This window comes from Poecilia formosa, unplaced genomic scaffold, assembly GCF_000485575.1.
Source record: "Poecilia formosa unplaced genomic scaffold, Poecilia_formosa-5.1.2 Scaffold21, whole genome shotgun sequence".
NCBI lineage: Eukaryota > Metazoa > Chordata > Actinopteri > Cyprinodontiformes > Poeciliidae > Poecilia > Poecilia formosa.
Genome location: NW_006799960.1, coordinates 3,722,255 through 3,739,599, shown reverse-complemented (window position 1 = coordinate 3,739,599; position 17,345 = coordinate 3,722,255). Strand labels below are relative to the sequence as shown.

The window sequence follows — 17,345 nt, the reverse complement described above, 5'->3', positions numbered from 1 at the left end:
TCAAATTTCACAATTTGCATGTCAGTTTATGTTATTTTAATTTCTTTCAGCTAAACCAGTTCTCCAATTATTCAACAAGTGTAAAAATCGTATGATGTGTTGTAGAGGGGTGCACACTGAGACAATCGTTTTCAAAAAAGTAGAGAAGAAATTAAAAAAATATCAGGACATTGTACTTCACAGCTCCAAATCCTGTGACTGCAAAATGAAACAAAAGGTGACATTGTGCTTTGTTTAAATTAATATTTGGTGCTTCCTCTGTTATTTTCAACAGATACGCCGATAAAGGCTTAATTTAGCGTATCTTTTTTTTTTTTTTTTTAAAGGATTTTCCTTTGGGTTTTTTCAGCATGTGTGTACAATATTTAACCATTCAGTCTTTCAACATTAATTTAGGATTTATTTTTTTGCCAGCACCCCACCCTCCCACAAGCCTAAAGACACACGCAACAAAAAATCACATCCTGACTCCCCCTCTTCTTGGCTATCGGACATCAATCTAGCGAGCACCGTCTGCTAAGCCTCACTGGGCAATTAACCACATTGAGAGTGAAAGCTCTAATCAATCCCTGGCCTTCCCCGTCACACACACGCACACAAAGCACACGCATACATACACACGCACCTTAAACGGTGCAAATTATTCTGGCATTTATGTAGTCCAAACAGCACTTTCAAAAAACAAAAAAAAAACTGCTGCCACTTTAAGGAGGGACTCAAACAACCCAGACATAAATACAATCTGTCTGCTGTGCTGCAGCCGACAAGAATTATAAATAAAATCTGATCGGCAACATAAGGTCTGACTTGCTTTAGACCAACAAGTTTACGGCTCCTCCTGTGTCCGTCATCATACACGCATTTGTCAATAACACAAAAGAGTTACAGATACAAATCAATAATTGAGGCTTTTCTACTTGAAGGTATTGAACGTTTGACTGATTAAAATATGGTGTTTTTTTTAAATAAAGCCAGAAAAGATACATATATGTATATATATCTTTTTTCAGGCAATTATTCTGCCTTTGTATAGTGTGGGCTAAATGTGAACTATGTGGGGGGGCTGCTGCAAAATCAGGCACCCCACCACATCTTGTCTCATTGATTCATGTGGACCTAAATGTCAGCAGCAGCAGGGCAGAAGGCCCCTGAAGAGCGCAGGGGTGATGGGGGCTAAAGGCAGTGTGCTCTGCAGCCTCATCATAAAACAACACGCCTCTGACTCTGTTAAAATAGTCTAAGATTACTGATCAAGGACAATAAATTTGAACATCTATGTGAACAATTCTAGATTCACCAGAATTTAAGAGTGGACTTCAGAGAACAGTATCTTTCTTGCATTTTCTTCCCTGCCGGTAATAACTCGATTTTCTAATTCGGCTTGTCTATTATTCACAGGCTAAACAAACATGTGTGATAGATGCGCGGAATTATTGACCTGTGAACTATTGATTTGACATTTTTGTTCATGCATTCGTGGGGAAGTTCGGCGCTTTGATCATTCAGTTGGGTTATGCTAAATCTGCATCAAACACAGAGAAATAAATCAATAGCTACTCGTAACATGAATGAGAATGAAATCAGCATGATTAAAACATGGACGGTGGTGATTATCACATAGATGCTGGTTCTTCCTTTTCCATTTCTTACCGACTTTTGTGCAGTGGTTTCCTCCGAAGCAGTTAATCTCACAATCGAAATTTAGGTTTCTGCGACATTTCTCCTCTTGCTTAAACCGTGCACCTCCTGCTAAAACTTGCTTCTTCTCGGGAAAAATCACACTGTCTTTCTGCAGTCCAAGAGAGAACAAAGACAATGTTTCATCAGAGAAAACACATTTGAAGCCTTAGCTTTCAGAAAGTTGAAGCGTGAGGTGCAGGAGTCAAAAAGAAAACACAACGGAGAGACAAATTTCTATTAGTTGTCTTCTGCCATAAACATTTAAATACTCGTAGCCACCCTTTGGTGCTACGAGCTTTCCCTAAACTGTTACAGTGGCTCTTCCTCAAGACTTAAAGAGCGTTTTCAATTCTTTCCACATCAGTTTTATGATGCAGAGTTGGGGGCATTGAAACCAATTCACTGCTGATATGCAACGGGAAGTCACGCAGCCGATTTGTCGAGTAGGCGTGAAATGGGGGGGAGCATTTAACCAGAGGTGCTTCTTTCACTTTGCTGGTCTTGTCATGATCTCATTGGTTAAGCACATGTTTATTGGTGAGCTTAAAGTGTTTCCATGTGAACATCACTTAAAGACAAATAAATAGATGTGAAAATGGATTTAGTTACTAAACAAATTTACCTGGTAAAGCCACAACAAATGAAATGCTTAAGAACTGAAAAGAGGGTAGGTGGCTTTTATCACAATATGCTTAAAATCCTTTATTACAAAGGTATTAAAAGAACCTCCCCAGATATGTATATTCTGGGGAGGTTTACTCGGAGGTCAGATTTTTTTGAGTTTCCAGTCTGGAAAATAACAACTGTGCCCTATGTAGGTCACCAAGCTGCCCTGAGTTCAGTATCTGAAATGGCTACTGTGAACATAAAATGAACTAATATATGTCTTACATTTTGCTCAAACTCTATTACGGTATAACATTTCATTAAGTGCAGGTCTTTAACATTTAACACACGTGGTTTGAGGTTGTGGGAGTTGGGTGTAGACGTTGGAATAAAAATTTTTTTCTCCTAAGCCACCTTTTTTCCTTTTTTTATTTTTTTATTTATTAAACTAGCATTCCCCCTTCCCGCCCCCTGCAAATTCTAAAATAGGTATATCAGAAACACATGTTTGCTATCGTGAAGATACATAACAGATATGAAATTATGATCTTCATATTTTCATTTTATGAACTCCAACAACAGGGGAAGTGTTTTTGGAAATCTGACCTCTTACTGCTGGCGTGGACGTGGATTGTGGAGATCTCCAACTTTTCAAATCGGAACTACAACTTGAGGGAAGCGTTCCCCAAGGCCTCTAACTTTCCAGGCAAGAAGTCCAACTATATGAGACCATTCACTAGGAACGTTAGATTTTCCAGGTTATTACTCCAACTTCAGATGAGCTTGCCTATTTTTGCACCTGTTTCTAACTGAGATTACAGGAAAATTTGACTCCTGATGCCGCGTTATGGTTTGATCACAACTGAGATGTTCCCCCCGGCTCCCGATGGTAGATTTAAACAGTAAATGAACATACTCAACACAAACAACACTAGCTATTTCACTGATTTAATTTAATATTTTCTACCGGAATACCAAAAATGTATCTGCCTCTTGTAGCTTTCCCAGCATTTTTTTTATTTTTTTATTTTCTTTTTATGAAGAGCAGCCACACTGAGCATATTTTCAGAGGTTTACTGAACTATCCAAGTTGGAATTACAACATCAGGAGGCGCTCAATTCAAATGAAGACATTTCAGTTTTCCAGTGCCAAAAACGTATCAAGAGAACAAAGAAAAACCCCACATTTTCAGATAAAAAAGGTACACTTGAATTATTATGTGAAGCTACTGTTATTAATATTAGTTAGCCTATTATCTTTAAGAACACATTACTTCAGAAAACTAACCCTCTAACCATAAGGTTAATGTGTTTTTTTAAAAGGAAGGTCAGCTTTGTCCTAAGATGGCCCTATGACCTGATGGAAGACAGAAGAACTCTGGCTGAAATATCGTCACTCCTTGACAATTTCTCCCATCCCATGCATGAGACATGTCACTGAACTGCGGAGCTCCTTTAGTGACACACTGCTGCATCCTAGGTGCACAAAGCAGTGGTATCATATGTCCTTCCTCTGAGCAGCTGTTAGATGCTATAACCATCACTGCTTCCATCAATTTTAATATGCATTTACTTACCTGCTGTTATTTGTACAATTTTTCTAATATCGAATGTCTTTGCTGTTGCTATTTGCACATCGCTGTTTTTTTTTTTTTCACGTATTGTAAATTGAGGCATGATGAAACAGAAAACACACCGAACAAGATCAATTTCATGAGATCTTATGAGCAAACCTAGTGCCTAAAGTCACATAAATGCAAAATACACAAGAGAAAGCGCTCACAATGAAGTTCTGGGAGCTGAGATATATATAGAGAATTCCCACTTTAAAGAAAGTGAGAATTTTTTTATTTATTTTGGCAGATGAGACAAAATGACGTTTACACTCAAAGTTTTTGTTTTCCAGAGAGATAATACAATTTTATTGCACAATCAAATAACTATGTTACCTTCAGTTTCTGTCAAAACTTTGTAAATATCAAATATAATTTAAATGCACTTTTACTTCGCAATTTAATGCCATGAATCTTGCCTCTGTCTCTTTAAGAAAGTCCTGCTCTTTCCAACACTCTGCCTTTGGAAAGTCATCATAACATCCTCATAAAGGGTTGAACAACGTTTTTTACCAGCATTGCACTGAGAAGTAACTCCTGAAATGAGGGGTTACTCCCCATTGCAGGAGAAGTAACTCCTCAGTAGGAACTGTGCAGGTGTTTGCTAATTGCTGCTGACTAGTCTGAAGGAGCTGAATGGGGGAGTTGCGGTGGAGGGGTGCTGAGTGAGGCCGAAGGTTGGTTGCGAGAGACAGCAAGCTTCTGGTGGCGGCTCCCACTGCAGCCATGGCACCTAGTGTCAACGGAACCGCCACTTTCCATCACGTAAATGCAGTCAAAAGTATTACAGGTTTTACATAGTTAAATCACAACATCATTTCAAAACTAATAATAATTTACTAACAGGCAATATAACTTACACGTTTTCAGAAAATCGGCATCACTGGCATTTCCCCAAAACAACATCAGCAGCCACAGCAGCTCTGGCACCCTATGGCAGCTGCCCCCCTACTAAGCTGTGGCAGGTGCCACAGGAAGCTGCTTCTGCCACAAACTGAGCTGGCTCTGCTGTGGGAAGCTTGAAAACTGCAGCTCAGAGGAGGAGCTTCGTCCTCGAAGGCAGTGCTTGGTCCCACTAAGCATTTTGCACCGAATGGGAGATTAAAGGATTTATAAAACATGCATGAAAGATAAAGCAACACTACATGTTTTTGATGAAGAAATAACATCACAACATAATGTAAAACTACAAAATGTACATTACACTGCCCCTTTAAAAAATGTCTTTCATAGAAGAGACAGTGACAACAAAGTGTTTTGTGGATATCTTCTTGATTATTTACTTAAAGTTGATTTTTTTTTTTTTTGGTATAGTACACCGAGGAGGTCCACCGTGCCTAGAGCTCTTGCCACTTTTTTTGCCCCCCACCTCGCCATGTAACATTTTCTAGAGCTGCCACTGGGTAGGGGGGCTGTGATAGGCTGAGGCAAGGAAGAAAGGAGCTGCTCTCAGTAGGCAGAGCAGTGCCGCTGGAGAGCTCTCTCGACGACCGCAGGCTCCAGCTTAGGAAAGACGCGACGACAAACGTTTTATTTGTTTTCATTTTTTTATTTATTCATTTTTCTTTCCCCCGCTGCTGTTGCTCGTTTGAATAAAGATGTGACTCGGCGACATTTAAACCCCTTCAGCGGTGTTCATGTGCGTGAAGACAGAGAGAGCGAAAGAGAGAAAGAGCGAGAGATCGGGGGAGAGACGAGAAGCAGAGCCGTTCGGGCGAATGGAACTTATTGTTGTGCGTTTGTTTTTTGTCCTTATTTTTATTTTTTTATTTTTTTGACTATGTTATCCTTGAATGAGTTCGGGTCTGGTCCGTCTCTGCTCGTCGCCGAAGCTTGAATCCTGGGATTTCTATATAAACCCATAAGGAAACACCGAAAGGAAGGATTCTGCAAGAGCTAGCGAGCTTTTCCTCACAGAGCCGGGGATTTAAATAGTCAGTTGTTGGTGGAGCCCCGGAGAGGCGAGAGCGAAAGAAAAGAAATTCATGTGGCCATTCTCTCTATAGCCAAACATTTTACTTTTGGAGGATTGCATAATGAGCAAGGAAAGACCTAGGAGGAATATCATCCAGAAGAAATACGTAAGTAGAATTGTGTTTGCTTGAAATGCTCGCCGAAATCTATTCAAGTTTGCCTTTGTGAAAACCCATAAACTTTTTCATCGGGGGCTGGGAAGGTTACAATTATGCACGGTCTGAGTCGAATATCCTCTAAAATGTAACAAATAGAAGTTTAAACAGTGACATAGTTGTGCTATAAAGAGACTGTGGTGTTTATTTAGTGTCTGAGCTCCAGCGGGTTCTTCGACATCAGACATGTTTTAGGGCTCTCTGCTTTGCTTCAAGGCGGACTGTTTTGCTCATTTTGCTTCGTTTTCCCTGTGCTGAAGGGATGCCCTGTGCGTCTGTGCTGTGACGTAAGGGTGGGAAATGTTTTAAATAGTAACAATCTTGCAAACACGTTTCAGGAAAGCCTTTCCCCCCCATCGTTTTTTGTTCGCTCCTCGCTTCTTGCTGCTCGGAGAAGACGAGCCTGTCGGCCATAGCTCTGCTCCATTTCGTCCCATGCTGAGCGTTTCTGTCTTCACAGCGAATTATTTAACAATTAAAACCCCACTCTCATTGTGGAAACGCGTGTAAGGAGACTGTGTTGTGGCAGGGGATGTGTTTGGTTATTATTATTTTTTCGCTGCAGGGGCGACACGTTTCGCCGGACTGCTGTGGCTCTTTAATTTTCTCCATAAAGAGTCGGGCAGAGCAGCAGGAAAAGAGGGTCACGCTTTTCTGCGTATTCACCCAATTTCCAACACTTAACACACGACAAATGGACGCGGTTATATGTGCTTATGGTGTTCATTGGTCCATTTTAACATCTAAACTCCACCACGTTCTGTATTTTTCTCCAATCTTCTCTGTGTGACCTCTGCGAAGGAGTAGATGTATATTGCAGCAGCGCAACTCCATTTTTTCTGTAATGCTACAGAGAGGTGCTTAGCTCACCGGCGTTTGGTCTCATAATTTACGTTCAACACCGCTATAGACGGCCTATGGCGTTTGAACACCGTGTTCTCAAACGACCCAGTCTTTTTTTTTTTTTTTTTTTAAAAAAAGAGGCTGTGTTCAGTTCAGTCGCATTGCAGAGGCTTATGCACGAAGCGACCATTTTCTTTCTGGTGAATTTATGGGGAAGGGGGGCCTGTGAAACGGAACTATTCCGCCTGGTGTTGGCTTTTTAACTCGCGTCCTTGCGCGTTTTGGACAAATACCAGTCTCTTCTTTCATTTGCTTCAAACCTCGCAAAGCGTGAATGTCATCATTGTGTGGTTTGTTTCGAGTACTGGTTGCATGGTTCCTTAGTGACTGAAGATTTAAAGTTTGTTGCACTTCTGTTCTCAAATTGTCCTAAACCTTCATAGCTGGTATCACAACCCCAGAACAACATGATTTGAAGCGTTTCTAAAAAGTGTTTCCTCTTGTTGGCAAGGTGTCGGACTTAGCAGGATGTATGTAGGCCCCTGGACAACAGACAGTTCTGGTTCCCTATCAACTAGAGATGGTCACAAAATTGTATAATTGTATCACTTTTTTTTTTTTTTGATGGTGTTTATTCCCCGTTGTGAAACTGTTCTAATCAGAATGCCACTGAACAGGACAAATCAATTCCATTAATAATATCTAGTAAACATTCAGTTGTTACCTTTAGTGTTATTGTAGGATGTACAACAAAAATGAAAGTGTCATCTGGTAAGCAATGACACACATTCATACATACAAGTATTTACTCCATCAGTCTCTTAAAAAAAGAAAAACAATCTGTTTGGCAACCATCATGGCTACTGAAGAAACTACCGTAGGCTGAAGATCTGTGATTTGTTCAATCAATTCACACGTTAGTGTGACGTCTTCATAGGTCATAATGGAAAGAAATTTTGTGTCTGATACAAAAGCCTACTTTGGCGGGGGCGTTAAAAAAAGTGAACATTCCACACATACCAAGCATTGTATTGCAATCACTTTGCCACTATCTAGCAACACCTTTAGCTGATTAGCATACTGTGAGCTTTATTGTCCAATGTATTTGTCATGCTTAGTTTAGCAATCTTGATTTAATTCAGCATTTGCTTGACTGCGAAAACTCAACTTACTATAAATGTAAATTAACTCGGATAAATGATGAAATTCTCCACCAGTTGGGAACACAGACTAAGTTCACTGCATCACCTACTGGCGTAAGTGAAGCCTGTTTAAGGCTGTAGCTATCTCACCGGGCAGCTTGGAGGCACAGCGTATCTTATACACTGGGTTTAAGTCCTTTTTTTAAGTGGATTACCAACAATCTAATGGAACAAACAGTGGAAAAATAGTACAAACAGCATTTTTTTTTTTACCACAGTTTGTGTGCTTTGCACCAATCATTTATTGTTATTGTCTCAGGATTGCAGTACCTTTTCTTAAAAGTTATGACTTTTTATGTCTGGTAATGAAAAAACAATATAATTAGACATCCTTAGTACCAAGAGAAATTGTTTTATGCGTACAATTTGCAATTGATGTTTAGTTAGGAACACAAAGGCTCTTGTCTACATGAAAATAGAGTTTCTCTGAATTTATCTGTTTAACACTGCATCATTTCTAGAAATATCTTCATCCATTTAACTATGTCAAACCTTCATGTGGTCATACAACCATTTCCAAAACAGTACAGAACAAACAAAACCAAAGGAGGTGTGTATGTTCTGTTCAATGTTGCAGATTTGGTCATTACATGGGGCTCACTATTTTCAAATTGTTGCAGATTGCTTAGGTTCGACAGATTGAAACACCTTACCTGATAAGATATTTTGCTTGGAACAATAATTAGACGTTACTCTCAAAACTACCATTCGTTAAAAAAAAATGGGGTAACCTCAAAACATTATGATCTTGGGCTGCGGTCGCTGTTAGCCTATTCTAAGCTTTGGCCTTGTTGTTGGCCAACAGATTTCCACAATAAACCCAGAAAGTTAAGAGTATTACGAAATAGGTTGCTAAATTGAGCAACAGTTTTATATGAGCAACATTATGTCTGAAAGTAGAAACATTAATGCTCCATTGCAGCCAGAGTAATAGTTTCTTGAAGACTGTTTTTCAATTTATGGCTACATGACTCTACCTCACAAGTGTCACATTAACATACTAAAGAAATAGCTTATAGTTGGCACTTACTAGTTTGAATTTACCACTTGTTTTTTTTGTTTTTTTTTAGGGAAGTGCACAAAAAAAAACCAACATAAAAAAACAGTCTTTTTTTTATAGGGATTTAACACATCTGCATGCATGACCTCTTATGGCCACCAGATGTTTTTTGTTTCCTTTCAGCACCTCGGTGTCAGTAACACAATGTGCTGATGTATCAGGCTTTATTGGAAAGCAGCGCAAATGTGGGGCGACTTGAAGGAGACAGATGTTTGGAAAGGCTGACAGAAGAACAGCTTGATCTTTGTTCCTATTTTTTTGGGTCGCAGCGTAGTTACTCGATACACTCTGACGTGACCGAGCAGTTTCATTCACGATAGTTGAGATTAATTAAAACTGGCTGCTGTTTGTTGAAGGAGGAGTTTGATTACAGACGGCAAAGATAAGGTTTTTTTTTTTTTTTTGGTTTTTTTTTAACTAGGCCATGTGTGTAAATCTTCCCCTGCATTAATGGAAACGGGATGTTTAAGGAAATGATGAGTCACTTAAATCCAAATTTAAGCTAGATCCAGAATAGAACAGCTATTGTAAACCTTTCTGAAATGACATGATTTCTTTTTTTAAGGCCTAGACTTTTTTTTTTCTTTTTTTCGCAGATGTGGTTGACCAAAATAGGTCTTAAAAAAAAAAAAAATTGTCTTTTTCTTTCCCACCAAGCGTGCAGATTTCTGCTCCAGGAGTTCCTCTCCAGGCCTTTGAGACGGGACTCCTGGCCCATACGGATCACTCCACCCCTCCTCCCTCTCTTTGCCTCCCCCTAATTAGCGTAAGACAATTATACATGCTTGGCTTAACCATTTCCCCTGAAACACAAGTGTGAGTTGTTGCCCCTTAACCCCCACCTTGTGCTCCCAACAAACACTCGCTGTCTGCGACTGATATTAAAATTTAGAATGATTTAAAATATAATTAAGGCAAACAGGGCTTGGCTATGATTATGATTAGACACATTAATACCTCCTGAAGTAAAATACCCTGCCAATTTTTTTTATTTTTATTTTTTATTAAATCTAGGTGGAAAACTGCATTTTGTGTAGGTTTGTTTTATTATTTTTACTCTACAAAGCTTGTGGTTAAATGGTAAAAAACGTTGTCATGGATGAGGTATCAAAGGCTGACGCAGGGCGGTGTTGTTCTGTCTAACAAAACATGACACGTATTTTGTGGATGGTTATCCATGTTAGCGAGAGTCGCAGCTCAGTGCGGCCAGGGCCATTTTGTGCAGAGTCGGCTCTTCCTGTTGGCCCAAGCTCGGGCTAGGCCTCAGATTCAAAGCCTTTAGGTGTGTGTGTGTGTGTGTGTGTGTGTGTGTGTGTGCGCGCGTGCGCGCATGTGTGTGTGTGTGACAAGCCCAGCTGCTGCAGGGGCCTTTACAAATGTAAAGAGGCTGTCAGTGTTCGTTTCATCAGGCCCACAACTGATGAGGACCAAGTTGAAAATCCACTGCGCTGCGCGAGTGTGTGCGCCGGAGCTTGCACAAAAAGAGGAAACAAAAACAGAGAGCCGGGGGAGTGCAAAGCCACAGACTCAGACCCCCTCACCCCCCCTCCAGCCCCTCTTCTCCTCCTTTTCCTCTTTTTATCTCTGTGTCCCCTCTGTCTCGCTCTGGCGTTCTTTGGCCTGTCCAAATGAAATGTGGGCCCCATGCGGGCCCACGAAGGAGAGGGTCGGGGGTTGTTTTTTCGCCGTGCTCGATTCTCTGTGCGCTTCATTTAACCTTATGTTTCAATGCAAATTCTTCTTTCATAATCTCTCTCCTCCTCACATGTGCAACATGGCAGGGTTCACTTTGCAACCCCTTTGTCACTATGGCTACCAGGGCAAAGCTGAGTGCACTTTGGCAAAAGAGGAGCTTTACGGCCTGTCTATTTTACTACCATACATTCACTATGGTTGCACTCCACGTGGCACACGTGAAAGGCAGTTATGAAATGAGTGTCATCCTCATGGGCGTGTTTCTGCTTAGTCAGTTTTCCCATGACCATGCTGTATTTATCAGCACGAGAGAGAATCAGTTTCCAAACAAGACAAGAATCCATCATTTGGATTTCCAAAGAGCTAAAAAAAAGAAAAAAAAAAAGAGAGAGAGCAAAACAAACCTCAGATGTAGGGAAACACAGAACGCATAATCAGACCTAGTCGGTCTCATCTCTTCCTCTTATTTAGCGACACATGCTAAATAATTAAATTTGGCAGTTTGGTGAACATCACTTGTTGTGGTTCATGTGAGGAAGCAGCCTTCCCACGCTGCAGGCCCAGCTTCGCATCACTCTGGCCTTGCTCAGTTGCTGCTGCCAGAGACATTTCTGAGGAGTAAAGTTGGCTTGCCCACTCAGTGCTCCCATCCAGTCCCGAAAAGTGAGGAATTATTATTTTCCACGAGGGGATGAGCAGGGAAAAATAATTGAGGTTCCAGGATTCTTTCCTCGCTCCATAGATAAAGATCAGAATTACTGAAGAATAAAGGCTTTTCTAGAGACTTTTAATCAGAGATTGTTCTTTATCTTTAACTTGCCACATCAAAACTTATGTTTTCAACTTAGTGATGAGTGTATAAATAGACGATTATTCAAATAATAAAAAGGGGGACCGTCTGACTGCTGCTTTTGGCCTCCAGATCAGGTATGATTTTCCCAAATAGCTACATTAGCAACTATGAGCAGCAAAACCAAGTTTTGAAGTTAGATCATTAAGTGTAATTTTTTTTTCTTCCTCTGTCTGTGACTCACTGGACAAAATAAATCTCTAAAATTTAATCAAAGTCGTGTGTTTAGACTTATAATTTAATTAACCCCTTAACTGGTAACTTCCTGAGAATCGGTCGGATATTGTGCTCACCTTTGACTTAAATGCCTCTAAATAAAAGATTGTCTTGTCAATAGCTCCACATTTTGTATCAGCCTTTCTGTTTTTAGCATGAGCTAGCCGGTGTAGACCTCGCTGAAAAAGCCGCAGTGCTCAAGGGTGATATCAGAAGCCTGTAGTTACTGTAGCAGCTTAATGATATAAAGCTGATTACGTAGTTACTCTAACCTCCTGGTGGTTACGAGGGTGGGTTGTATGACGAAGCTCACATAGTTACCATAGCGCCTGAATGCTGTAAGACTGGGCGCTACAAGGATGATTGATGGGCGCCAAAATCAGAAAATGAGACGACTCATTTTAAAATGTAAAATATATTTTAACGATCGCATTGGGATTTAAATGTGGTTTTAAACAACTTGACTCATTTTTTTCTTCCTTTAAGATTAAAACAAAGGAATCATAATTGACTGTTGTACATTTTGAGATTTTTCACAGCATTGCCCTATCAGAAGCAAGCTTTAGTATCTATAGGAACATAATTTTGAAAGCAGGGAAGGCTTTTATGGGAAAATGATCTACAAGGTGTGCCTCTGCCAGGAGAGCTGACGTCCTCCCTGCTGGCGCCCTGAGGCCAGCGGTTTCAGTTTGGACGACCAAAGGACGGTTCATCAACACGAGTAACCTTTACTCTCTTAAGTTTTCCACATTATGTAATGCAGAGCCCAGTCTCTTGTGTTGCAATAAAACCTTCTCTGCTTATCAGGTGCTCGCACCAAGCTTGATCTCTTCGTCACTCACTCACTCACTCACTCACTCACTCACTCACTCACTCACTCACTCACTCACTCACTCACTCACTCACTCACTCATGTCATTAAACGTACACCTGGAGTCAGTAGGTGAGATAAATTGACTTTGAGGCCAACTCTGCTCCGTATCTTGCGCACACATAAACTGTGTGAGCTATTTGCATGCGTAATGCCATAAACTGGGCGTGACTGTTTTTGTTATACAATGTGTGTGTAAAAGCACGCGTAGGTGTGTTTGACTGCATATGCGCTGGTAGATGAAGCAAGGCAAGTTCGGACTCAGCGATGTAGGTTTGTGTGTGTCACGTACACCACTTGTGTTCCCTCTGTGCACGTCTTCGTTCGAGTGATTTATATCCTCCGGCCTCCCGTAGGTTTGGATGGAGACGGGGATGGGAAGGTGGGAGGGGGTAGGACAGCTGGTCAGGCTCTGAAAGGCTGCTTGCATGTGTTTGTATGTCTGCGGACACACATGCTCACTCATCCATGTTTGTGCGTGCGTGTGTGTGTGTGTGTGTGTGTGTGTGTGGATGGTTGCCGCTGCTTATCCGTTCAGTATCCCCATGAAGCTGAATCAACACTTTAGCTTTGTCTTTGCTTTGGCCTTGTGGACTTTACATAGGCCCTTGAAGGACAATTCAGCAATTCTGGGGTCAAAGGAGACGAGTTTCTTTTTTTTAAATTTTATTTCTTCTTAAAGCACTATGTGTATTTTATTTCTGCTTGTGATATGATCAGCCTTTCAGTGTTCATGTTTTGTTCCTCAACATTCAGGTTTGATTCCCATGCTTTAAAGCTTAAATAGGAGGTATTAGCTTGTTTTTTAGCCTTCTTGTATCACCAGGCGATTGCAGCTTAGACGGGCTTTAGCTGTTAATAACCATTACGGGTGTCTCTTGGACAACCTCTTGAACGATCTCGGCTGCACCTTCACCCTCTTCACCCACCGCTCCTAGTCTCGGCGACATCGGTTTAATAAACACTCCTCACATTTTCATCCCGTGGTCAATCCCATCTGATCCCCTATTGTGAATCGCTCGTCTTTAAACATCCAGCGAATTAAGCCTCGGGGGATGAGGCAGCAGAGCAGAGGCTCAGTCAAGTATTGATCCCCCACTCTCTTACACGCTTTTCTCTGCGCCTAAAATGTCAGATTTGCTGTCAAACCCACGCGTCTGCGTAATGTAAAAATATTTAACTGTGCTTCTAAGATCAGGAAATCCCAACAATGTTTCTGGCTTTGGTAAAATGCTGACATGTTATATTTTCCACGAAGATGGCTGATTAGACAGAATCATGAGGTCAGCGCAGGGATCATCATAATCTAACTATTCAGAGTACACTCATAAAGGCTCTTGTTATGTGTTACAATCTGACAAGCTTTCTACCAAGAGCAGTAATCTATAAATAATTTCTTTTACGACGGAGCAGTTTTTCCTCTTACCGCTAATAAGCTGTTGGATATTCAGCTCAGTTCCTTTTTGGCACCGTCCCGCTTTGGCTGATGAATCAGGTTCTACTTTATTATTTTATAAGATATTGTGTTTTGTGCCATGGAATTTTAACTACAATTTTTAGGGTTGTTAAGATTCTTCCAGCTCGTGAGGAAGGCAGTGTGAGAACAGGATGAAATTACCACAATATTTTGGGAAAACTGCTAATCACTTTTCTGCTTTTGTTTTTTGTTTTGTTTGTTTTTTGTTTTTCTTTTTGGTCCACAATACAGAAATCCACAAAACCTTTTTCTTTTTTTTTCTTTTTTTTTTTTAATAGTTGTTAGCCGAGAAGCATTGGCCAGTCATAACATGCCGTCGTAAGGCTCTCATAAACTCTGGCGTACTGTGCATCTTCTGTGAGCGCCGCACACTCAGGCGGTTGAGATTTCATCGACGAGCGTACCGATTGCGTACGTTTCTCGCAACAGATTCCTTAATTTTCCGCTTTCCAAGTGGATACCAGGAAGTTTGATGAGCCAGTCGTGTTTCTATCCACCCGGGCAGCGAGGAACACCTGTTGGAGCGACACAAAATGGCAGTCTGGCTTCTGCGTATCCTTGTGGCTTATAAGCTCGGGGTTGGATACAAAATGGTTTGAAGTGAACACCGTTTTACCTTGCAACACAGATTACATGGTCGTAAAATTTTACCTTTGTGTGGACACATCTGGCAGACATTCGCTTCAAGCCTTAGGTTTTATCCCGCTCATCGTTACAGTGCCGGCTAACGGTTAGCCGGCGGTTCAGGACGTCGGGATCTGTAAACCCTCACTCCATCAGTTGTTGCATCTGTAATAGGTGTTGGCTGGATGTTTTATTAGTATTCAGATTCTCTTTGCCTGTGTTATGTTTGGTTTCCCTTCTTCCTTTCATGCAGGATAAAAAGTATACAAAACAACTTTATAGCAAATTGCGTGATTTCCTAAAATTGTGTGGCTGTATTAATGATATTTTGCACTTTAACATCTTGTGCTCGTCTGTCAATTTTAATGATCTTCTGGAATTATTTTAAAACTTGTCTTCTCTATTAATCGTCATTTGAGCTGTAACATTCGTATTAATTAAATTCTTAGGCTTTTCTTTTATTTGTTGAAATATTTTATCCCTGTAGGTGGAAAGTATTTTTAAAAGGTGTGAATCGGTAACGCAGCATTGATTCTTTTTTCTCTTTTTCTTCCCTGTTTTGCGTATTGATTTTTTTTTTTTTCTCTCAAAGCAATAGGTACTTCTTAAGCATTTCCACAGAGAGAAGTCGGCTGGATGTAAAATGTATTGCTCCCCCCCGCTTTAACCCCCGCTCAACAGATAAGAGCCTTTTTTTTTTTTTTTTACATTTCTGTAGGCAGTGTGATTTCCTCCAGGCCTCACAGCAGGGAGCTATAGTGCAAGCTGCACTGAGGGAAGGGCGCCAGGGCCCGGGCTTGACTGTCTGGCTGGCCTTCTCTGGCCCCGGATCAAACATCACACGGCCCCGGGGGGGTTGCGGACCAGGCCTGGAATTTGCAGATCGCTGAGAAGTACACCCATAGAGGACGGCGGCAATCTAATTAAGCACACCTTCGTGTGAAATATCTGCAGTGACGACATTCAGTGTAAGGCATTTTGTCTAAGATGTGCCTTTGACAGTCGCTTCAAGGAGTGATGTAATGTTTGTGTCTTGAGGTTCAGTTGTTTGAGGAACCGGATAGGAAATGAGCTTATCGACTCTAAACCTGGCCGACTACCACACATGTGTGTATCTACACGTACAAACGTATAAGGCGGGTAAAAGTTGGTGTGTTTCTTGCAAAAACAATCAATGCTTTGATGTTTAACGGTAACACTCTACCACTCTGCCTACTGTTTAAACGAGTGCTTGTGTCGGTAAGGGGACTTGTTTATCCCCCCACCCACCTACTTACCCACAGGTTTGAATGGAAACCGATACGTTGACGAGATTTCTGAGCGAGGAAAACATCCTTCAGGTTGCACACGAAGTTTTTGTTGTTGTTAAGTGAAGAGGAATTCCAACGAACTCGTCCAAAAGACGCAAAGCTGGTAGCAGAAAACAAAAGTGCATTAGAAATGAGTAAGTCACCCTCTTTCAGAGAACAGAAAACACAACTTTTTGCCAATTCGGGCTCTTCATCTAGTCATCGGTTTTCCTCGTATCGCCCAGATGTTGACGAATTTTGAAATAATACAGAATTAGTCATAAGAAGCTTGTTACTTTCGCAGTTCGTGACGGCTGACTGTTTCCTGACAGCGGACCTTTTTATTTAATTTGTCATTGTTGACAATAAATTTCATTCTGAACAAGCCGCCTCATCATTCAGACGCAGAAATTGAGAGTGGAATTTCGGATTAGTCATAACGCGAAGTCACACATGACGTTTTTAATCCTCGTCATGTTCCACTGGCTGGAAGAGCAATATGCACAGTTAGATTATATTGATTGAAACATAAATAAGCAACATGCAAGATGTGGAAATCAAACAGTGGTGGATAGTTTCTCGATGATGAATTTCTGTGTCCTTATGACTGACTGATCCAAAGGGCTGTTGTCAGTAAACCATTTAAATAAGCCTTTGACTTTTATCTGTTTTGAGTCAAAACATCTTATACGTGCCACTGGGCACCTTACAACTTGAAACAAAGTGAGGAGGAAAAAAAAAACCCATATGATAAATGCTGAGTTTCGCGTTTATCTCTTGAGAATTTTGGGGGACTAGTCCCTTCGTGACTTCTGTTTTTTTGATGTTTTAAAAAACAGAAAACCCCACGATTTCCTCTCGTTCAGTGAATCACCTTAGGTGTTTGTGAGAAGCTTTGTTGTTTGTGAGCATTTGCATGCCAAACGATCCATTTAATCCAGAACAACACACGCAGTAACGAAGCTATCCAATTCATTGACAGCTACTAGCAGGCCATGTGACTTAAAATCAAAGGAAGTGTCGGGTCTATCATAATCAATTGGCTGCGCGTTGACTGTAGCTTTTGTAATTTACACTAGTGTAATATTGACATTTTCATGAGATTCTTCTCTGTCTTGGCCTGAAAATAATTCAATTTACTTCCTGTTTCTTGCTTCCTCTTTGGTCGTCATCCCCCGAGCGTCAGTAGC

At 40.9% G+C, this 17,345-nt stretch overlaps 1 protein-coding gene across 1 annotated transcript in view; it reads left to right on the top strand.

Moving 5' to 3' along the window:
• The first annotated feature begins 5,347 nt into the window (after positions 1-5,347).
• Positions 5,348-17,345, top strand: part of jarid2b (jumonji and AT-rich interaction domain containing 2b) — a 111,779-nt gene continuing 99,781 nt past the window's right edge. The window contains exon 1 of the mRNA XM_007547774.2: positions 5,348-5,980. Within this exon, the coding sequence (XP_007547836.1) occupies positions 5,936-5,980 (45 nt within the window). The 5' untranslated portion in view covers positions 5,348-5,935. The remainder of the gene's footprint in view (positions 5,981-17,345) is intronic.